Source organism: Pipra filicauda, unplaced genomic scaffold (assembly GCF_003945595.2).
Source record: "Pipra filicauda isolate LSUMZ 115617 unplaced genomic scaffold, ASM394559v2 scaffold132_size2486313_pilon, whole genome shotgun sequence".
Lineage (NCBI taxonomy): Eukaryota > Metazoa > Chordata > Aves > Passeriformes > Pipridae > Pipra > Pipra filicauda.
This window is the reverse complement of record NW_024103796.1, coordinates 171,643-195,355: the sequence shown is the minus strand read 5'-3', so window position 1 is coordinate 195,355 and position 23,713 is coordinate 171,643. Positions and strand designations below refer to the sequence as shown.

Below are 23,713 nucleotides of genomic sequence, written 5' to 3'. Positions count from 1 at the left end.
TTCCAGCACAGAAACAGAATTGGAGAGATGGGAATGTTCAGACACCGAGCGGGTTACTTGGAAATGTCAAGACAACCACTCAGCCCTCGGCAGGTGACCGTCTGGGCTTTGCCATCGTCGGAGGTGGCAGCATCTCCTTGCAGTGAGAAGGCTAAAGCTAAACCACGATGCTCTCGCTACGCTCTTGGATCTCCTCTGCTTGTTGTTTCTCGCCATGTACTTACAGTAGAGGGTGACACGAGACAGTTTTTTATCAGCAGTTCCCCACATGTACCGAGTCGAAGAATTCTCAGCTAAATCACAACAACAACATCAACGAAAAATACAAAGCACCAAATCATCTCGAGACGTGAGTCAGTTTACAGGTTATTACCGTTTGAAGAAGTTTGTTGGTTGTTTTGTTGTTGTTTGTTTGCTTTTTTTTGTTTGTTTTTGTGTTTGTTTTTTTTTTAGATCCCGACTTTTCATGTTTTGTTTTCCTTAAAAACAAAACAGAACAAAAACAAAAAATCAAAACCCAAAAATCCCCAAAATGGAACGAAAGGATGCTTTACAATCACTTTAAGGCTCGCACTGAATGAGACATGACAGGTCTTACACGAGATTACAAATAATACATGTATGCCTTTCACAGCCTTAAAATGATACAGTAGGTCAAATTATTTTGCCAGTCACTGATCAAGTATTGTGCCTTTAAATTGACTCGCTTTTTGCTACTATGCTGAGTTTTATTATTACTGAAATAATTATTATTAGATATGTGTAAATGGACTTTAGGAGGATGTTTTTGGTACATAATTTCAATAATTCCATATTTTCCAGAATTCAAGGTGGCAGGCCTTATTCTGGGCTCAGGCTTTTGGTATTTGCTCCACTGGAGACAGTGGTGCTTTAGCACGTGCAGTTGTTGGAAACAAGATCAGATCCATCATTATCACACTAATCTGGTGCAAACCCACCATTCCACATGATCCGTTTCCACAAGGAAAACGGTTCCATGGTTGGATCGCGTTCATAACACGACTCGGTCAAGGCTCACAGGCTTGGCCAACTGGTGCTATAAATTCCTTGCCAAATTATCTTACAGACCTGATTTTGTCTTTCAGCTGTTGGAAAAACCAAACTCCATTAGGGGTGTCTCAGCTTTGCTTTCTTATCTTTAGATATTTGGGTTTGGTTATTTTTCTGTTAAATCCAATAAAAGCAACGGGATTTTTCTTTTTCATACATTTCTCTGTTGTTGTTGTTCATTTTTTTTACTATTTTTTTTAATTTTAAGGTTTGCATTTCAGTTGGTTTTTTGGTTTTGTTTTTTTTTTTTCTTTTTTTTTCCTGGCATATAATCATCAAAGAGTTTTGCATGAGAAAGGTGACAGTACTTAATGAAACTCAGCACCTAAGGGCATAAGGCAGTTGTAGGTTTGTTTGTTTGTTTTTTTTTTATTTTTCAATCAGCACCAATCCCATAAATAATGTTCTACACTTGGTGTACGGTATAAAACTGATGTGGAGATGCCTCCTTCTCCACCTGTGAATCCTAGGTGTGGAAGTTGAAATACTGTTTCTTGTGTGTAAAAAACAAAAGAAAAGTTTTTCTTTTTGTTTTTACTTACAAAACATAGAGAATATCTTTTTTTTTCTTTTTTTTATACATACAGCAACCAGAAAGAAAGCTTATCTGAAGGTTTGTGTTTGTTTCATGATCTGTGTTTACCGTAAACAAAAATAAGGTCCCCTCTTTTACTTTTGCTTTAAGGAGCTTTTAAAGTGAAGATTCATATTGTAGCAACTCATATAAGAGAGGTCCATCTCTATACCTAATACCTACAGCTGTGGGGGTGACATATTGGAGGATGTTGATAGTTCTTCTTAACCTCCTGTCTACAAAATGAGCATCCCATGCAGGATATCTTTTTCTTGGGATGTCAATCTTAATGAGAGGCCCCTCGGGTGGGTAGGGTCGCCCAGATGGAGTAGATGGAACCATTGCTCTCACCTGGAAAACGGGCAAGCAAGTGTCAGCTGTGAGTTCCTCCTGTTGCTCCGTGACCGCTCTGGTGGGCGTAGCCTGGGCCCCCCGGTACCCAGGGGTTTGGGGCGCCATGGGCTCAACATCGGGGGGCAAAGGAATGCCCCAGAGCAGCTCGGCGCAACAGGAGCTGACAAGGATCTTAGCTCTTGGCCCCATGGGATGCAGCACACCATAATATAACAGCATCAAAGCTATCCCAGCAGCAAAGCTAAGAAAGACACAACACAGTGCTGGCACGGCATATGAGTCAGTGGTTTCAGGATCTCTGTAAAAATACCAAAGGAGCGTCAAGGTCGCGTTCTCCGTCAGGACCACCGTGTAATACGCAAACATTCGGTATCGAGTCCGCCCTTCCTTGACATTAAACCAGCAGAAAATGTACACAATCCCTACCACCATGTTGAAGAGGATCTCCTCCCACTTAGACATGCAGAAATCTGTCCCACCATGGATGATCCAGAAAGCCATGGCACACCAATGGACCACTACAAAGATCCCAAAGTAGAGCTGGAAGATGGAAGCAAAGAGAGCAAAAGAAATAACTCGGGATGAGATGGTGAAGATGCGCCAGAAGAGATGGATGAGGGCCCCTCTGTAGCTCATACTCTTCTTGTCGTCCCTAGAGTCCCGAAGAAGCTTGTGATAGGAGGCTAGCACCCAAGCCAGGGACATCAGGGAGGCCACAGAGGACACACCTGCCGGAAGACACACAGATCCACTGGGTTAGAGAGGAGGTTTGGTTGAAAACATCATCTGCTCACTAAATTATTGCATCGGGGGCAGGCTTGGGAGCCTGAAGGTTCAACTCACGTCAGGTTGTCCTTACAGTCTGGAGGAGAGAAATACAGAAATATCAGTGTGGGAATTGGAAAGGATGCTGCATTCAGGAGTTTTCTGACACATTGTCCTGATCTCCAGGAGCCACCGGCTCTGCCACCCCACCCCAGCTCATCTCTTTTAACAGGGAACAACCTCTGTGCTCATCCTGATTGGATCCACATTTGAGAATTTGAAATCCAGATCCCATCTAAATGCTTCATCCCAAGTATGAAGGTTATTTTCTGTAGAAAGGAATCTTATCTTGGAATGCACCACTGCAAGAGCAGGACATCCATACTCTCTGCAGCTGCATGGATTCTTTCTTATTCTAAAATACTGTTATATGAGCAACATTCCCATTGACTCTGCCTTACTCAGGAATCTCCATTTGTATTTGCCTTTGAGAAAAATAGGCAGTTTTTTTATCCTGTGCATATAAATATATAAATACAGGGAGCATCAAGACTCATCAATACCCTTCAAATGGTCCCAAAACAAAGAATCTGATCCCTCCAGAAAATCCCCTGCCCTGGTTCCAGGGCAGCTGGAGGTATTGGAGGTATATTGGAGGTAGCTCATCTCCAGCCTTGTCTCCTGGATGGACCACAGATCCAAGTCACAGTTGTGTCTCCCGCCCTGTTTCTTCTCCCTCTGAGGAGACCTTGGATTTGGTCCACTCTTTCCTAAAGCACTCAGACCCTGAGGATTGTTCCCATCAGTGCCTGCAATTCCAGCCCTGGGGTCACCCTCAGAAGGCACCCCATGATATTCCAAAAGGAAATCAGTCTTAACCAACCATCATCTCAACTAACTCATCATCCCAACCAACACTTAAACAATTTATTTTCTCCGAAAGATAAAATAGTTCCCCACTACACTTCAGAGGTTTTTAAAAACAAAAAAAAAAACCCCACTGATCATCACAAGGGTAGATTGAACAACTCATTGAGCAAAACATCACAATAAAAATTAATTGACAGATTCCTGGGAAAAGAAGGAGTCACTGGCATCTTATTCCTTTGCTCCCACTGCTGCTCACTGGACAACTGTTCTGCAGGTGAGGGAACAGATGATGGACCAAAATCCATGTTTGGGAAGTTCAATAATTTGGTAGCTATAGTTTGATTGAGCCTTGGCCAAAGATTTGTCTGGGAGCATCACCTATAAATACTAAAGAAAAAATGCTAATGATTGTAAGCAAAACAAATAATAACACCTTTCTTTCTCTGATGTGTAACATATTAGAAAGTCAGAGAATCATAGGATGGCCTGGGTTGGAAGGGACCTTAAGGATCACCTGGTCCCAACCAGCTCTTATTTTAATTTTCCTACCCTAAAAAACCCAAGGAACATCTTTCTGCAGCTACTCAGGGTTAAAAAGCTAAAAAGTCCAAACCCCCTAAATTTCTTCTTCTCCTGTTTTCTCTCTGCCCACAGGGGCCTGGCTTCTATGGGAATGCGAATAAGATCCACTGGCTCTTCAGACCTCACTCCACAGACTTTATCTTCTTTTTTGAGGAGCCCACCCCACAGTGCAGTGGAGTTAGATTTCCCTCCTTCCAACCTATCTATGTCTGGAGGAGAGGTGATGAGGAAGGTGGCCAGGAAGGATGACAGAACTCCATCTCTGCCCCTCATTGGAATTCTCACAGCCTGCAGGTCCACCAAAACTGTGTCTTTCCATTAGCTTGTCTCTCTGAATCCTTTGCCTTTGGACTTACAGCTGCTTTAGCATTTCAGACTAAATTTAAAAAAAAACAACAACAAGCCACAAACCAGTAAGACCAGTGGCCTTATCAAAGAAGGAAGCTTGAAGCCACCAGCTTTCATGATTTCCCCCAAGTTCTAAGTCCTCAATAAGAAACAATAGATATTGGACTTGGGGATTCTAATCACAGAATCACAGAATAGTCTGGGTTGGAAGGCACCCCTGGAGACCATCTAAGACCATCCCAAGGCAGGGTCACCTGGAGCAGGTGACACAGGATCTCATCCAGGTGGGTTTGGAGAGGGAGACTGCACAACCACACTGGACAACCTGTTCCAGTGCTCTGCCACCCTCAATTGAAAGAAGTTCTATCTCATGTTGAGATGGAGTTTCTTGTGCTTTAGTTTATGGCCACTGCTCCTTGTCCTGCCACTGAAAAGAGTGGCACAATCCTCTTGGCACCCGCCTTGGAAATATTTATATGGATTTATGAGATCCCCTCTCGGTCTTCTCTTCTCCAGACTAAACATGCCCAGCTCCCTCAGTCTGGATGGAAACTTCTGAATGTGAACATCCTCAGCCCCAAGCAGATGCAGATGAGATTTATTTTTAACCTTCCAGATGTGTTACATTTTTGGTAGATATAATTAACAGTCCTGGAAGGCTGAGTGATGCCACACAATTTTAAAGTGATGTGTGTAAGTACAGTTTGTTGCAGTATCTTTTAGCTATTCAGTTTAAAAACTTTCCCTGATTAACAGGAAAAAAATTATGTCTTATTTTATTGCTGTTTTACTAGAAACTTGTATATTTTAGTGATGTTTTACTAGAAATTTGTTGGGCATTAGGTGTACCGGTACTCTGAAACTCAAGCAGCACCAACCCTCAGGAGACAGATTTGTCACCCTGGCTTAAAAATGTTTCTGTTGGGCTTATTTATTCTAGAGTAGAGAGAGGACTAAAATACACCTGAAACAACCCCTCAGTTTACACAGAAAGGCTTTTCTGTAACGTTTTCAGTGAAGAACATTCCACTAATCACAGCCAGGGTTGTAAATTGTACAGAGCTGAGATTACGTGTGTTGAGTCACTCACATTGCACGGTCCCTGCCTGCTGATAGTCATCTGAACATCTCTGCCAGTCAGCAGAGAGAGGCAGACACCCCCAGAAAGTGATTCACCCTGTCCTAAGATCCATGTGTGGGACAAGGAGTGGTTGACTCATGCTCCCAAGGTGTCTGACTCCAACCCTTGCCAGGGCACGCGCGAGCACAGGCAGTCAGGCGGGATGAGTCCTACCCTCACAAACAGCTCATTGTCTCCTCGTTTGCACCAAGATCTGAGGGAGGCAACGGAGTATCTCCAGACATTTTGACATATTTCTGCTGTTGTTTGAAAATTCGAGAGTGCGTGGTGAATGTGAGTTTTGGCATCCTAGTGATGGACCTGGGTGTAAGGCGGTGAGATCCCATAGGTGGATGTCAGCAGGAATCATGTGAAGAGTTCTACACTCCTTCTTACTGTGTTGCCACAGAAATTATTCCCTGGCTATTTCATAAAGACTTAAATGACACAGCACTTTTGTTCATCTTGACCACAACTTTCTCATTCCCATCTTTCCCTGTGACATCTTCACACAATTTACAATTCTCATAGATTGTGGGATAAACTGTCTCTTTTTTGACCCTCCACTTCTCCAGACCTTGTTTCTAACCAACTACAGAGATCTCTCCAATCATAACTAGAACAAAAAGTCTTGGAAATTTGGATCATATGAGAAGTAACTTTTTATTTTGATTATGAGTTTTGCTCATGGTGACTGACGCACCTTCATCTACGATGAGTAGGTTTCAGCCCCCTTCCCAGGTTTGTTTATCAAAGGGATGAGGTTGGGTAAAAACTGAAATCACTTCAAAAAAACCACTCCCACTCCTCCCACTCTGTTCTTAGTCTCGGGAGTGGAACATTCCCACCATGCACAACCACATCTCTGGGCATTCTCAAGCCAGGAGGAGGTCAGCTACTATGGAGCTGAATCTGTGGGGTCTGTCTCCCCCCTACCCATAACAAGTCAGACTGGCATAGACTAAGATTGTCTTCAAACTGTACAACAGCCTTTGAAGTCCTCCTATCACCTGCTAGGAAGCAAAGAACGACTCACAGGCCAAAGTCAGCACCATTGAGGAGTCAAGGCCCTGTTCCTTGAATGACACATCACAAGAATTAACCCCCCAGATCCCTTTAGTGACGAGCCCCGAAGTCCTCATGGCGAGACATCTCCTAACCTACATTCAGCACAGAAAGGTAGAGGTCTATAATGTCCCGTTTGACAGATGAAGCACTAAGATTTAAAGGATTTACCCAAGGTCTCCTGTAAAATCCAAGTGAAAGCAGGGAATAGATCTTCACATCACAGTGCACTTTGCCAAGGCATTTCAGGCAGGATTCAGTAGAGATTCACCCCAGGGTGTCCATGGTTAAACAATGTCCCTTACTTTACTCAGTACAGAATGAAGGCTTAGTGCAACCACCACAGGTGGGAATCCAGCAACATTTGAGATGCTTTGGGATATTCCAGACCTCCACGTGGAGCTGGCAGATGTGACAAACTTGCACACAGAAGACCAGAACATTTTTGAGCTGGGAGCTGGAGTGAGGCAGGGTACTCATGGCATCTCAAATGACATTAGGTGATGCTCAAAAAAATTGTTTCCTCAGTCATTATGGCCAGAGCTGTCTGAAGGCCATTACTTAGACTCTGTGGTTTTATTGTCTCTATCTCCATTGAATACAAGGGGAGATTGGACTCCCTCTTTGCATGGAGACACCTCCATCAGAGACACCTTTGTTTAGGTGTCTGAATCTGGACCTGAACTCAACAAGCATCTTGAACTGGCTTGATTCTGACTTCTTCCCTCACTAATTCTGCATTTCTCGGAGGGAGCTTGTGAACAGTCCTCAGTGGTGAACACACATGGCACAAAGGCTGTGCAACAGCAAATGGTGAAGAGAGGTGAGAAAGCGGTGGGATAAAGGCAGAGATAAAAACCATTATATTTCTGAGAATGTTGGACAAAGGAATCGACTCGTTGAGAATTGTTTTGGATTGCTTTGGATCATGAAAACACGAGTGGACTTGGGTATAATGCAGGCAACAATTTGATACCAGAGGAGAGGAGTCTGAACCACTCTGAGTTCAGGGAAGCCTTGCTGAAGCTCACAGGGACATGCTGAATTTTATCCTGTTTCGGTTTCCATCCTCCAGTTCCTACTGATGGTCCAGAAAAAGAAAAGGTCCTCTCAGGTTTGTAATGAGGATCTTTGAAAAATCCACATCCACACGAAAGAATCATAACAATGACTCCCCTTAAATTGTCACGGTAGTTTTTAAAGCCCAGGATAAAAACAGTGCATGGAAAGCCATCCCTATCTATCCAGACTATTCCTGGTATGCAATTACACATGGTTTTACAACTAGTCTAATAAAAGCCGTGGAAAAATAACATGCACACACACACACACACACACACACACACACATATAAATGATTATTTAAAATGAACAATATACCCATTTTTTGCCTTACTTGCAGTGTGGTTCAGCTGAGGAGAGAGGTTTTTCACTAGGGGTATGTACAGTTTTCATCACAAATCCAGCTGCAGGTTGTTGGCTGTCAGGAATTTGAAAGCAGTTGCTGTAGCACATTCCCTAAGTATTTCCTGTGGCGCCTGTCCCTTTAAAGTTGAAAATGATGCCTAAACAGTGCTCTATTTCTTGTTGGTTTTTTTTTAATATTAATTCTCCTTAAGACTCTACTAAAACAAAATGGGAAGATACCAACGTTTCTCCCGGGTGAGCTGGACAGCAAATATTCTGTGTGACACAAACCCTTCCATCAATCCCTGTGCAAAGGCAGAGCTTGTTTAATGCCAAGTGCCATGTCTCAGTTCCTCCCCAGTGCTCTCTGCTCAGGCCTCTGTGCTCTGAACCCTGTTATCGTGTTTTCCCCTTTAGGTGGCACGTTCCTCCCTGGAGCTCAGCAGGAGCCGAGGAACAGGCTTTCATTTTGATGCACACAGAGTGAAAATGCATTTATGTACAAAAGAGATCAAGCCAGACTCTGCTTTTGTAACAGCATTGCCTGAAAGTCGCTCCCCCTTATTTTTTAATCTGTTTTTATTTATTTGTGTCAGACTAAAAGGGGTCAGAATCAGACCCCAGGTCTGATTTTCATTGTTTCCCGATGGATTTTGATGCTTGATCATTCTTTATTCTTTCTCATCAGAGAAGGGAGTGACTTTGGTCTTCTTTCCTTCATTTTCCCTCTTTGTCCCTTTGAACATGAAAAAGTGCAGAACAAATAATAAAGGGCTGCATAGGCCATTTTGCCATTCATTTTCCTCATAGGATTTCAGGACACTGTCCTAAACCAGTTTCTCCACCGAGGTATTATGGAAATGAGCACTATGAACATAATTCATAAGTCTGACCCAGGAATGGCCTCCTCACATCTATGTGACACCTCTGGTCTCTGCTCAGAGCTGGAGTGACCAGGGATGAAAAACCAGAGCTTAACACTGGGAAGACTGGGAAGAGATGTTACACCAGTGTCACGTCCTTAGCCGTTTTCTCATGGAAAATGTTTTGGTTTCATCAGGCAAGGGGTGAGTTTCAAATCCTCAGCACCTGCTCCTTTGCTAGGGAGCCCTTCTGAGACCTTCCTTCAAGGAGCATCACAACCCTGTTCTCCCCAGGGTCCAACTCCCATAGGACACAGCGTCACGAGTCCCTAAGAAATACAAAACTGCTGGTGGTTGGGAAAGGCAGGAAACAAAGGTAAGTAACTCACTTCAGGGACATATTTCCAAGTAGGTCTGGATAACCAAAGAAGGTCTTCTACTACTGAATCCCACTGGGACTTCCTGACACAAGGCTTGTGTTGAGTTTCTATATAGGATAGTCCATGTCCCAGGTAGGGCAAGGAGGGCTCTTCCACATTAGACCAGAGGAACATCCATGTTCCCAAACCTTTCATCATGAGAAAATCCACAGCAAGGCAAGTTCAGAACAGCTTGTTCACACGGAGAGTTGCTCTCCCACCCCTCGACAGTTAAAGGCTGGCTCCTGTCCTGAAATGCTGCTTCCTGAAACCTTTTCCTTTTGCTAAATTAAGACGTTCTTAATGACCCCAGAAATGCTGAATCCCTTTTTAGCTCCTTCCCCTAGCCCCTGTCTCAGCACAGCCGTGAGGAACTGAGGTCCTTGGGTTCACTGGGGATTATGTTTGGAAAGGACTCTCTTTCCCCCCCTTTCATGCTGCTGCCTTTCAGCTCTCCCCAGTGCCCCCTTTTCTGTGCTGCTGGAAGAGGTGACCGGCCACACTCGTCTGATCTGTGCTCTCATTATCTCGGCTGCTTCTGTCGTGTCTCCTCCTATTCATCTCCTCTGTGAACTCGGGCCCTGCCAAACCAGCTCAGGCCCCGCGGCCATCGAGTCTTATATCTCCTCCTGGACTCCAGCCAGCCACTGATCCTTCTGTAAGAGGCACGAGCACCCCGGGCCAGGCAGAAATGGGATAATCTGCCCTCTCTTCTGGATTGTCCTTGAATAACCTCAGCCAAGTGTCAGATCTCCTGTTGAAAATGTTGGATGTCACCCACCACATCAGGACTGGCAAAGCTTCCCCACCCTGTTTTAAAACTCTCATAAAGAAGATTTCCCTGAAGCATCACGTGCTTCAGGGTTTGTCTCACCCAAGGAATGCTGTCTGGGACACGGGATGAGTTGCACTCTGGAAATGCTCCATTGACTCTACCTGGAGTGTGGATCACAGAATCACAGACAGGGTTGAGCCAGAAGGGATCTTAAAGATCATGTTGTTCCAACTCCCTGCCATGGGCAGGGACACCTTCCACTAGACCAGGTTGCTCAGATTCCCATCCAACTTTGAACACTTCCAGGGGTGGGGATCCAACTGGACCAATCAAACAAGGAGAAGTGGATAAGATGAAAAGTACCCTTGGTAGCAAAGATTTGGCATCCACCAACTCCCCACAGGAGCTCAGGAGAGAGTCCTGAGTATCAGCAAGGTAAGGAGAGCAGAAAGCAGGATTGGAAAACCCTGTTCCTGGCTCCAAGATGAGCAGAATAGTCCACACTGGCTCCTGCAAAGCAGGAGTCGACAGATGCAACATAACATGGGCAAAACTGAGTGACACAACACAATGATTTTATATCACTGAGGGCCGAGCAGGCAAAAAAAACCTCCCAAGACACACCTGATGTGAGAAGGGTGCAATGATCCATCAGAGAACATACTCAAGTGGCATTTCCTAGAACAGCCAGATAGAGTTACCACCATCCTCAAGTGGTAGCAGAAAGATAAAATCCCTCTGTTACATCACTGAGAAGAAGGCTGGTCCCAACAGGCCTATATGAACTGTCCTCATCAGCATGAAATTCCACTATTTGCTTTCCATAATATCCTTGTCCCTTTCCTAGGATGCTGGCTGCAGGTATCTCAGTTTTTCCTTACTTATTTAGGAAAAAAAAGCTGCTGATGCCTGTTCCAGAGCCAAAACATTTCTGGTAGCACTTAGGTCAAATCTTAGTCCTTATATATGCACAGATCTTCAAACAATCCTCATCTCACTTGGATAACAGAGATCTTTGATCCTGTGTAGTGACTTGCCACCAGATAACAGCTCATAAAAAACAGCAGAGAGGAGAAGGACACATGGGAACTCAGACCTGGAGAGACCCTGGTGGTGGTATCTGAACCAGCAAAGGAGAAACAGAGCCAGGACCATTTGCTGATCCTCAGCCCAACTGGCAGAGTCTGCCATGTCCATACAATTAAACTCTCTCAGTAGTTGTATCCAATCTGCCTCATGGGAATGGTTCCTGGACTATGTGAATTTGTTTTCTCATGCCTGGGAAACTTTGGGAAAGGGCTGGCTGGCCAAAACTGTTCCAGAGACCAACTTAACACAATCACCTGAGTGCCAGTGCTTGGGCTCCAACACTGTTTGCATTACAGGTATAGACAGAATCTGATCACAGTCCTCTGTTTATCAAAAATATGGTCATATAATCCCCTTCATCATGTTAAAAATAATGTGGAAGACCTGTGGTTCAACTCCTGGAGGTGGAACCTCTCATATTATCAGATTTTCCAGGCTGGGCAGAGTAAATTAGTCCAGGTGGCTGCTGTGTCTGGACAGCTCTGGGGAGCCCAGGCATGGCAGGTAGAGCTTAGGTAAAGTCTAATTCAGATGTGCAGGCAGCTTTGTGCCAGAAAAATGTTATTTTAGCTGTACAAGTTGATCCCTCTAGGAATCTGGTCTCAGCTGTGCTCCCAAAGCTACATCTGAGGAAAATGTCAGTGTGAGTCCATTGCTAGAGCCAGAGACAAATCCTGCCTTATGGAAAACAGCCTCTTCTGAAGGTCCAGCCAGCCACCAGAGTCTCTGATGGGAGTCTAAGGTGGACTTAAAGGAAATTAAATTCACAAACACACATTTCAGGGGGAGAAATGCATGGCAGGTGTCTAAGACCACTCAGGAATTTGGGGTGAGTTTGGTGCATAGTTTCAGTCCTGAAGAAGCTGGAGGCAATCATGGACTAGGGACACACACACACAACAAGACTAGTCTTACTTTTAGAGTTCCTGTTGATGTGACATTAATTACAATGATAACACAAAGTTATTTCTTTTGAAATGACTCTTCCATTTTGAATAAATGTTAATTCTAAATGTTAAGAAAAGGTAGAGACCAGAATTCACAACTGAAAGCTGGTTGTTCCACTTCAGTGGATGCTGTTTTGAGGGTGTTAATACAGAACAGTTCTTTGTGATTTTTGGCAAGTAAATCAGAAATCTCATTAATCTTACTGATGATGGTTTTGATGTTGGTGTAGGGCTACATTTGATGGTGTTTTCAACTGGAATAGCTTCTATCACTTAAACTGGGGCTCATGTAGCCCAGTAAGCACAACCCAGCAGTGAGGACTCAGGTTATCTCACATAAGTGCCAGCACTTCTCCAGGATTTTCCCACCATGCCCAAGTACATCTTTTCCCAGTACATCCTCCAAAGGGCATAAACCTCATGAATCTCTGAATCTCATGTGGGCAGGGTGGTCTTGAAGTTGACAGAGACACTCAGAACCAACAACTCTGTCTTCTAATGCCACAAATACACAAAGGAGAGATAGTCTGGTCAGAGCTTGGTCTAAATTTCTCCAGGTATCAATCACCTGGGTTAATTCTGCATGAGAAATGTGCTGGGAAAGCAGCAGCCAGGATTTCCCGGGCACAGATTAGGTTGTTTGGAAATGGAGCATGAGAAGTCTTATATGTGTCTATTTTTGTCAAAAGCTGCATGAATTGCTGCTCTATTCAGGCCAAGGTACCCTCTGCACAGTCATCACTGTAATTATGAAGACTTTTAGTTAAATCCCTGTTAATCTGAAGCCCTTAACTGCTGTCTCAGAATCACACTGACAAAGAACCCCACCTGAGTCTCTAAAAGTGAACAGCTACAGACAAGAGGATGTGAAGCTCCTCAAGGCACCCCAAGAGATTTCACTTGAAATGTTGCACCAGGATGTTCTGACAACACCTCCAGCAAGGATTTAAATCTATGCAAGCAGAGCAAAATCCCTCTTTGCAGATGTTACAGGGCAGTAGAGTCTGCCACAGAAACTTGGTTCAACCTGAAAGGAACACCTGAGAAGGGCACAGGCCACCTCTAAAGGCTTCCATTGATATTTCTTGGTCTACTTTCTGGTTCCTATTGTGCTCTGGTTCCTCAGTTCAGAAATCAGAGTAGTCTGATCCTTGTACCTACACAGACATTCAGATGTTCAGAGGTATCCAAATCTTACCCAAAGCACCCAAGGTGGGAAAAAAGTCAGTGTAAGCTACTTTTATAGTTGATCTGGAGAGCTAAGCACCACCATTGGCATGGATCTACCATGGATCTCTAGAGGCTAAAGTCACCCAAGTATGACTGTGCTGCCCTTGTAACCTCTTGGTTAGATTTGCAGTTTGCTGTGGTCACTAATTGCTGAGACTTGATTTTTGACCCTTTGCTAATTAAAATAGTCTTTCTGAGAACGACAAGACAAAAAAACCCCACCCCAAACATGTGATTTCTTTAACTGGGAAGAACAAGAGGACAAAATCCAAGAGGAGTTATTTTCTTGGAGGAAAAATCACATTGCACATTCAACAGCTGGTTCTTTATGAAGGACACTTTAGTCATAATTTTTAGTGACCAAGTCTTTGCTAAGATTCTTGAATATATTGAATCCAGCAGAGTCACTTCCAGTTTACATCCCAAAAAAACCAGAATGAGCCTCCTATACTGAGATTTTTCAGACCTAATGACATTTGAACTCTACCGTTAGGAACCCTTAGAAGAGAAAGACACCTTACGGAACTTCTGGAATGCACCAAAATGGGGAGGAAAACCTCTTGCTAAGAAAAACAATGCATGGCTCCATTTCAAACAAAATCTTTTCCCGCCCATTTCTATGTTCTGAGAACGGATAGTTGGCATGAAACAACTCAACTCCACAAACACATGCAATAAATGTGCATTTTGATACTGTACATTTGACATTTGTTGCAGCATCTCTATCCTGGCATCCTTTTTTAAAAAAATTCATATGAGAACCACAGCCACTGAGAAGAATGTAAATGTGCCTAAAACAAGCTGATAGGATGTTGCAATCTTGTAAGTAGGGGTAAAATATTCTGAAAAACAGGGGAGAAGCACATCAATGCTGGAAAGAACTCCAAGGAGTTCTACTGTCTGCTGTGGAGAACAACCATGAGAATCTCTTTTTCCTTGGCACAGGTCTGGGGCAGCTCTTGAACCTGGGACCCGGTGCCCAGAACTCAACAGCTAAGCAAAGCCTAATTCTGTTGACTGCTATATCCATTCTGTCTCAGCCTCCAAACCAGGGTGGGCCAGTCCAGAGTGCTTGGTGGGAATGGTTCTTGGCCTGTGCCATGACCTGAGCCAAGCACAGAAATTGTTTGGGTTGGTGCTGGCTGCTAGGAGCTAAAACTGCGCCAAGGACTGTGCTGATAATTGAACCACGTGGTTGACCAAGATTTGGTGGCTGTGCTCATGTTCTGACTTGTTTAGATAAAACCCAACAGACTTGTCACCAGATTGGGGAAGCAACATCTTCTGCCAGGGCTTAGTGAAGGAACCTCCTGCTGCAAACACAGCTCCCACGGCCACTTCCTTGGAGACAAGACAACAACAAGGCACTGCTTCAAACAGTCTGTGGCAGCACCAAACAGGGATCCTGCAAACCACCTCTGGTTAATGGTTTGATCTGGACACAGAAAGTTTGCAGGCCATTAGAAAAATTACTTCATCCCAGTTGTGGAAATGCTTTTGACCTGGCAGGGAAGAGGAAGGAAACTCAGCTTGGTTCACACTCACCGGTCAAGTGAAAGCTCTTCATTCAGCGTGTCTGGAGACGTGGCAGCAGTGCACACTTTGCTGACCTCATGGTTTATAAACCTTTGATGTTACGTAGGTGGCCTCTGGTGGAATTGCGTCAGCATCACTGTGGGTGAGGGGACTGGTCCCCTGAAAAGGAGGAACATCTCAACATTCCCGGAGAGTGCACAGGACTGGCATCAATGAAGCGAGTCTGGCAGAGCGTTTCTGTGAGGGGGAGTGACAAAGTGACAAGAACGGATGTGGTGCAGCTGGTGCTGTCTCGCAGTGGGGTAGCTGAAGGCACCAGGGACACTGATTTCCAAGGATATCAGCAAGAACCCGTTTCTTCCTCTGCTTCCCATGCTTTGAACGCTCTGCAAAGGTCTAAGTGATATGCAGCAGGCCAGAACTCAGCACGTGAAGTCATGCTCATCCTGGCTTGTCTACTTGTCTCCTGGGTCTTTTTGCCTCTTCTTGTGTGTTCAGGATGGAGTTGAGGTTGCCTCTTCAACAATGTCCTTGCTCAAGGTCAGGATGAGATCAAACCATGAGCCCATTGCCCTGCTGCAAACATCTCTTTGCACCTTAAGATATATAATGTACATGAGATATGGGCTCCTGTGCTACAGATACAGCTGTGCCTGGTGGACATCCCCCACCAGTGATCATTTGTGTGGAGACATGGATGTACTGAAGGCACTGAGAGCCTGAGGTTGGTCAAATGCCACTTAGGACAAAAGTCATTTCAGGAGATTTCTACTGACTCAGTGAATCTGCTGCACTCCCAGACTCAAGACTGTCACCTCAAGCTAATCATAAAAAAACCAACTAATAGTTGCTGAAGCAAGAAAGTTCTTTCCTTCAATATTCAGCAACTCTGAGTTGCAGCAACCCAACCTGCTTCATCTCCATCTCCATCTGGGGTAGAAGCACAGAGAATTCCCTGCCCAGCACCCACCAAGCATCTTCCCCATGTTTCTTTGCACACCCCAGTGGCTGTGTGCTCCCTGTTTATCCAGAGGCAGCATGACATGAACCCCAGAGCTGCACACTTGAGCAACCTGAAGACAAAAAGAGTTGAATTTCCATGCATTTCACCAGCCCATTCCACAGCAGGGTGCAGCCACCTTTTCCTATGCCCTGATCAAAACCTGCCATGGGAGGACTGTCTCCAAGAAAGCCTGCAGCATGGAATTACCCAAAAAAGCTTTAATTTCCTGTGTGGAATCTGCTTGATGTGCACTCCCCAGGAGCCTGCGGTGTAGGGATCCTCCCCAAGACCTCAGGCTACTCCAAGCTCTCTCTCCATGCCTCAGTTTCCCATCTGCCCTGCAGCTCCTGGGAACAGCATGAGCTAATGCTTGTGTGGTGCTGTGATGATGTAACCCCTTCCCAATGACTACCACAGTCTGACAAAGCCTAAATTTGGCAGCACTGGCCGAGTGCCAGCGCTGTCCCGTGAATGGTGACTCATCTTTATTGGCTGTGCCGTGTCCTGTGTGTGACGGTGACACGTGGCCCGGAACAGAAGGGGTTTCATCAGCACTCCCAAAATAAGAGCCAGAGACATGGCAAGGTGGTGGACGGGGAAGCTGCAGGTGGGGATGGGCGGAGGGATGACGTCTCTCCTTGGGCTGGCTCCAAAGCCCATTGGAAAAGAAAAAAAAATCCCGTCACTGGCTTCCAAGGCTCCTGGATCCGATCCTTCCCCGCCGAGCTGGGACAATATGGCTGATGATAGGGCGAGCTTTCCCATGCCAGCCTGCCTCAGGCATGGCCTGCTCTCAGCATGCCAGAGCAAGGCGTCCTCAGTGCCCACTGCCAACTGTGGAGATGGCTTTTTGATGCTGCTGGGAGCTGGCAGGGGACCAGCGACTCGCTTCAAGCAGGGCACCAAATTGCTCCCTGTCATCCGGCTCTGGTGACGAGGAGGGAAGGCAGGAGCAGAGCCATATGCCCCAGTCTGGCAAAGCATTTGAGTCATATGAGTGGCCTCCCAGGCGAGTTGCTTATGAGTTCAGAGCTATTTGGGCATTTTGTGAGGAGCCTCCTTGGTCTGCTGGTGAACATTTAAAGGGAAACCGTGGTGGAATCAGGACAAACTTTCAAGGCAGATGACCCTGGTTCCTCCCTGCCAAGCCCCTTCAGCAAGAACATGACTGGTGGGGTCCCTTGCCCACATGGCAATGAGCAACTGCTTTTCTGCTCATGCCTCTTCTGTCACAGGGAAACAGGGCTGTGTGATGGATGTCTCCCATTTCTTCTACTCCCCAAGGAATGGCATAAGAAAAAGGGAAAAAGAATATGCCTTCAGCTCCTTGGGCAAAGTTATAGCATCTCTTTTCCTTGTGATCTGTCTCATAGCCCAAGCCGAAGCCCAGAGCGTGGCTCTGGTAGACCTTGCCCCCTCCACATCTCCTCTGAATGAAGAGGCTATGAAGTAAAGACTCTTTTAGTCACACATTGAAGTTTTCCTGGTGAATCTCAGGTAAAATGCACCAGTCAGAAAGGGAACAAGATTTCTGCATGTGGAAGAAAAGTACTTTGCTTGGGTTTTACCCATCCCAAAGGGAGTCTGCAGATGCCATGTTGAATCTTCTTTGTGCTGAGCCCTGTGGAGTCTGACACCTGTGTAGAAAGGGTGGCCCTCAGCTCATCTATGATGAGTAACTCTGGTTACTCCACAAACTGGGACAATTTTGTGTAGTGAGGTCACAGGGACTGGATTTGGGGTTTTGGATTCATGTTTGAGCACTGTTGGAATGCATTTATCTAGTTACACCCAAACTGAACGACACCTGTGGAGAACAGGCAGCAACACCCCACAGCAAGCACTTTTCCCTGCACATCCTTTTCCATCCAGCCTGGCACTTTCCGCCCATAGTGGTGGTTCTCTACTAAGAATTAAGTGTTTATCTGCAGGGATTGTTCTCCAGCCCAACACACTCTGGTCCCATCCATATCCCATCTCCTGCCATTCAAGGTGGTTGCATCCAGCTACCTGCTGGGAATGGTCCCTGCTCTGTGCTTACTCCCAAGCAATCCTTGGAGATTTTTTGGCTCAGAGACAGCTGGTCCAAGCCAAAACCATGTCAGACCCATTCCAGCAGGGCAGCAGTGGTAATGATGGAAGTCCACTGCTGGTGCCATTTATGCTGGGCTCTCCAATGGATGTACCTGCTCAGCCCAAGAAGTGCAAGAAGGATCTTGCACTAACTTCTAGTGCTCCCTCAAGAATAGAAATGGTGAAAAGGACGGAATTTCAAATCTAATGAGTCTCTTCTACATTTCTAGTGGAGACATGGGAATTTTAGTCACTTCAGTTACATTCAGGCCAGTGTTATGTCATTTGAAAATCACACCTTTGAGCAACTAAAGGCTGAAGGTCTCTTTCTAACTCGGGTGTCCCAGCTAAGAAGATTTGTTTGATCTTTGGGGCTCGAGTAAGAAGTAATTCATTCATGTGTTATCCTTTAGAGATGGCCTTGGTTTTAAATCTCAAGCCATTCCTCAACAAGTCATGGTGCCTTGAGATATTCCCTATCCTATGATTATCCCAGGACATTTCACACAGAAGGCAGCTCACAGCACATCCATTATTCACAGCATATTATTGGTTAACTATCGGCCTGTCAACGGGGAAGATGAACTGAGGAATTTATCTCCACATTAGACTAACTCATTATCACATAGGAACCTTCTCAGTCAAGTGCAGCAGGGTTTAACTTGGCTCATCCCAAACCCACTCAGCTCCACCAGGGATGCCTTCTCGGGGCAGTGAGACATCTAACCTGCTGCTTGTCCTTCAATACTCTGCAAGATCAGTTAAGTCTTCTAAACTAAGTGACAGGTATCTTAGTGTGCCCCTGTGAAAAAGGATCATAAATGATCATAAATGCTCCCCAGACATGGTACAGAAAGAAGGAGAAGGTGACCAAGAATAGGACTTTGCTTTAGGAGGGACAACAAGATTTGCAAACTCTACCAGGATAACTCTATAGCCAGCACACTTCTGTAGCTGAGATGTCTGAAACTCCTTTCAGTGCCTAATTTGTATAACTCTGCTTAAAAGAATGAACCAAAAAACTGCTGAAGTTAATGTTGCTTTTCCTCAAATATATTAGCAACTTCAGAGTACTTATTGTGGGCTGTGGAGAGTTCAGACACCTTGCAGAATCCTGGAGATTCCAGGACTTTGCCAAATGAAGGCTTACACTGCAAATCTCTTTCAGATCAACACCAGGATTGTAGAGGAGGTGGCCACAGCATCAGGGGATAGATGTAACTTTTTGGGGGGGAGAGACCCTGGGCTGAAAAGTGCAGCCTCATGCAGGAAGATTCTCAGGGAACTCTGTGTAAAGGACTCGTGACACGAGTGGAAGGACGTTCGAGGTCCTGCTAAATCTCATTAAGCCTTAAAGTAGCCACATAAAAAAAAAAAAAAAAGTGAAAGCAAACCTCTTTAAGAGGAGATTTATGCCAGGAAAAGCTGGCATCCCTCTCACCTCACTGACTGCCTAGAGGTTGGGGTCTCCTTTAAGCTGGTTGTTTCTACTCCTTCCCATTCAGTGTGGAGGAACCAGCACCTCTGAGGAGTGAAGTGAGTTAAGGATGGTTTGTTCTGCAAGAAGTGAGGTGGATTATCTGCCAGGAGTGATTATGAAATGAGGATCTGGGCTGCTGGGCCTTTTCTGTTGTTGTTAATATTATGTTTCCTCCAGCAAATATAGTGTTTAAATCAGAACAAGTGCCCTGGCTGGTGTTGTCCAGGAGTCTGAGAGATGGACATCCTTTCAACCCATCCTCTCCTAAACCTCAGGGACAATTAAGGTGAGTGAGGAACAGGGCTACATCCTCTCCAGTGACCCATCACCTCCTTTACCCTAACCCTAAGGAAAAGTATAAATCCACCACCCAGCTTCTGTCCAGAATCCCTGGAGAAAGCCTCTGCTGGAGGTTGAGCATCTCATCCCACCTCCTTCAGTTGCTTTGGACATGGACTGATCCATGTTTTGGAGGCATCCTTTTCCCCTTACCTTCTGTTGATCCTGTTTTGGACCCCCACAGCTGTGGTTGTAGCAGATGGATTATTCACAAAGGACCTGCCTACCAACACCAGGTCCTTCCATATGGATATTCAGGAGGTGATGCTGATCCATGTGCCCCAGCAGCCACAGCACAAAGTATTCCAAACTCAGGCTCCCAGTGTGCACCTTCCAGGTCAGACCTGCTCACCTGATGGACTACACTAAGTTCTTACCTCTTTGCTGTCTTTGCTACTTTCTGTTCTTCCCCAGGCAGGGGCAGCTGAGTCTGCCTAGTGCTTGGGACATGATAAAGGAAGGAATCCTGACTTTTATGAAATCCCAAGGGTGTTGTCCCAAGCTTTACTGAGGCTGGGTCTTCACCTCCAAATCCAGCTCCAGCACTTCTGCTGCTTGTGGTGTCAGACCATGCAGAGGACTCTCACTTTTGGGTGAAACTCTGTTCTTTGAGTGTTGAAGGAACAACAAACACAGGTTTCACCCAACCCTCTCAGACAGGTACCTCTCAGGGTAAAATGGTCTTGCAAGGCATGATGAGGTTTTTCTTTCTTCCACTCACCCAGTAGACATGAAAACAAGGAAATTAAACATTAACCGGATTGTATCCCCCTCTACTAGTCCTCACAAGATCAGCCCTTTCTGCCACCAGATGCTCTGGGTCTGAGTAAAGACCTCCAATGTATTCACTCTTCTCTCCTCAACAGCTCTCTTAACACCAGGAACTAGGAGGAAAAAACAAAACCTCCTGATAACCATTCCAACAACTCCCTTTCTAAAGCTCCTTATATAGAAGGAGACATTAGCTGACCCATTTGGGGAAAACTGGAGCCTGGCTTGGCATTGCAACAGGCTTGACTTTGCAATCTGAAGAGCAGGGAGGATTTGGGCTTAGAGGAGGGATGTGCCACAGAAAATGGCAAATTGACCTTGCTCTGGCACTTAATGAATCCATAAGAGTTTGTGTGAATCGTATGGAAAGAGCTGGAGCCTGGACACATTAGCAGGGGCTGTACCTGGGTTTATAAGCCCTGCCATGGGTTGGTTTGCCAGCGTGAATCCCTCAGGGATGCAGTTGATGCTGAAGCCAGAACTGGCCTCTTCCTGTGATGAGCCACTGCTCCCATGGACATGATGAGCCAGGAGAGACTTGATTTGATTTTTAAACACACTGCCTTCCTAACAACATCCGTATTCCTTTGGTTTCTGCCTGCTTTAAGGGAAATCTTTGATGCTCCCTTTCCTAACGGCTCCTCACAGCATTTAATTTCCTTCTGTATAATTATGTACTGGTTGGGAGGAGGAGGAGAAGGAGGAAGACAGAAGCACGGAACGGGCATGGAGGAGCTCTAGGAAACCTTGCACCTGAGTCAGGGAGCGCTGAGCAAGCTCTGCTGCTCACATCCATCAGCATCGCAGCGCCGGGATGCGCGACCGCATCCCTGGCACAGGCGGGGAGGGAGGCGGGGAGAGGGTGCGCTGGGGACCCGGAGAGCTCGGCTGCTGGAGCGTGGCAGGCAAAGAGCCCTCCAGGGCTCGGGAAGGCAGGCGGGGACGTGCGCTGCCTTGGAAGAGAGCGCAGCCGGCTCGGCGTGGTGGAGGAGCGGAGGAACTGCAAAGCCGGAGAAGGGAGGGGGGAGTTGGAAAATGATGCAGCTTGTTCGGTGGATTAGGCAGCCATGCCTGGAAGTGGCAAACTGAAAGAGCCACAGATTTGAAAGACTAGAGGGATTATTCAGCCGTGTTGTCTGACTCGCAGCACACCAGAGGCCAGCAAACTTCACCCAGCGCTTTCTGCAGAGAGGCCAACAGTCTGTGTAACGCCCTGGCAAACCTGGCAGATGATCTCTACATTTTCAGTAGGGTTAATAACGTTGGAAGCAGCAGGAAAAGGGGGCTGGCAAATGTAAGCAGTTCTAGCAGGAGTTGTAGAAAAGGCATATTCATCATGTCAGCACTTTGGAGGCCTGGAGAGCTCGTGATGAGAGGTTTCAGAAAAAGGCTGCATAAACAGGAGGAGGGAGGCCTCTATAAACAACCCTGATGGACATGCTGGAAGTATGGAGGAAAGAGAGAGCAGTCAGACTTACTGGTGCTGCAGATAGTGGTGACTTTGGTACAAACAGCAAAATTTAACCCCTAAGTTAATTCTGATTTCAGTTCTAATCTCAGCTCCAAAAACTCCTCATGTCTGTCAGAAATGACTTGCCCCAACCAGGCTGTCTCTAGGAAGATGAGTGTCCTCCCTGGTGTGTGAATCGAGCAGGGGCTGAATAATCCAGGAGCTCCTCAGTTGATACCACTGTTGGCCCTTGTAAAGGACAATTTCCCCTTGAGCTGGTGACTCTCAGGCAGCCAGCATGCCCATGGGCTGGGAGAGCAGCTCATCCCAGTGCTGGGACAGGGCCATATCCCTCTCAGCTGGGATGGGTGTCCCATGCTTGGCATATCACTGCAGTGAAGCACATCAGAACTGGAAAACTATTCCCTGTGGTGGCTTCCAAGCCTCTGATCATCTGTCTACGTTTTGCAATGGTACCTCCACTACTTCTCTGTCCCTACACATTCCCCTTCACTGCCTTCCCCCTCTTTTATTTGACTTGCTCAGGACCACAGTACCAATGATGAAACCTTAATTTCTGTGAACTCATCGGAAAAAGTCCTACATCGTTTGGCTATTTAAGCTCCCCCCTTATACTACACTTGACACCATCAGAGCATTGCAGACATTGAACCATTTGTCCTCACAACACAAACTCAAATCTGGCCAGTTTTATCACCCTACTTTATGTAAGGAGGGAAACAGAGGCAGGGAATGGTCGTGTCTGCCCAGTGCCAGGGGGTAAACTTGGCAACACTTGCCATGGCAGCAGAGCCCTCCTGCCTCCTCCTCATACCACCATCACTCCTTTAGCCTGGACTGGGTGTGGAACAGCTGAATCTCATCTTTTCCTTTTATTATTCAGTGGAACAATCAGAAATTTCACCCAGCGAACGCAGCGCAGAGCTGGGATGAGATTTGTCCAGAGCGGCAGCCCCTGACACGCCGGGGCGGGAAGTGAGCAACACATCCATGTCCAACACATCCCTGCCGAGCATGGATTCGGAGGGGGAGGCCGGGAAGGTGGGGAGAGGGGGAACGAGGGGGCCACTTACATGGTAATGCTTCTGCACGGTTCTTTTGGATCATTATGCAGAGCTGTAGCACCAGTTGAGGGGCGCTCTCGAGGAACGTTTCCAGGAGGCGCAGCATGTTTACGTCTGCATATTCGTACATCATAGCCCAGTAGAAACGCCGCTGGTGTTCCTTCCGCCTCTGGCTCTGGATCCCCAGGTACATAGTTCGGATATACCTGCGGGAAACACAGGAGGAACAGCTGAGTGTGAGGCTTTGGCACGTGTCAAAACCCGAGGAGGGTTGGGCCAGTTGTTCTGGGGACAGGGAATCAGTGGTAGACATAGGGGGTTCTTCTCTCTCCTGCAAGATCTGAGGAGCACTTTTAGAATCCAAACAATTGTTAATGTTGAAAAAGACCTCCAAGACCATCAAGTCCAGCCTTTGACTGAATACCACCATGCACACTAAAACATATCACAAAATGTACTTCATCTTGCACAAGTGGAAAATCTTTAACTTGTACCAG

General features: G+C 46.0%; 1 protein-coding gene across 1 annotated transcript in view; it reads right to left on the bottom strand.

The window, feature by feature from the left end:
* Nucleotides 1-1,315: 1,315 nt before the first annotated feature.
* XKR6 (XK related 6) overlaps nucleotides 1,316-23,713 on the bottom strand; it is a 188,274-nt gene continuing 165,876 nt past the window's right edge. Inside the window, exons 2-3 of the mRNA XM_039378217.1 lie at nucleotides 23,226-23,422; nucleotides 1,316-2,727 (exon numbers count right to left, since the gene is read on the bottom strand). Of these exons, the coding sequence (XP_039234151.1) occupies nucleotides 1,763-2,727; nucleotides 23,226-23,422 (1,162 nt within the window). The 3' untranslated portion in view covers nucleotides 1,316-1,762. The remainder of the gene's footprint in view (nucleotides 2,728-23,225; nucleotides 23,423-23,713) is intronic.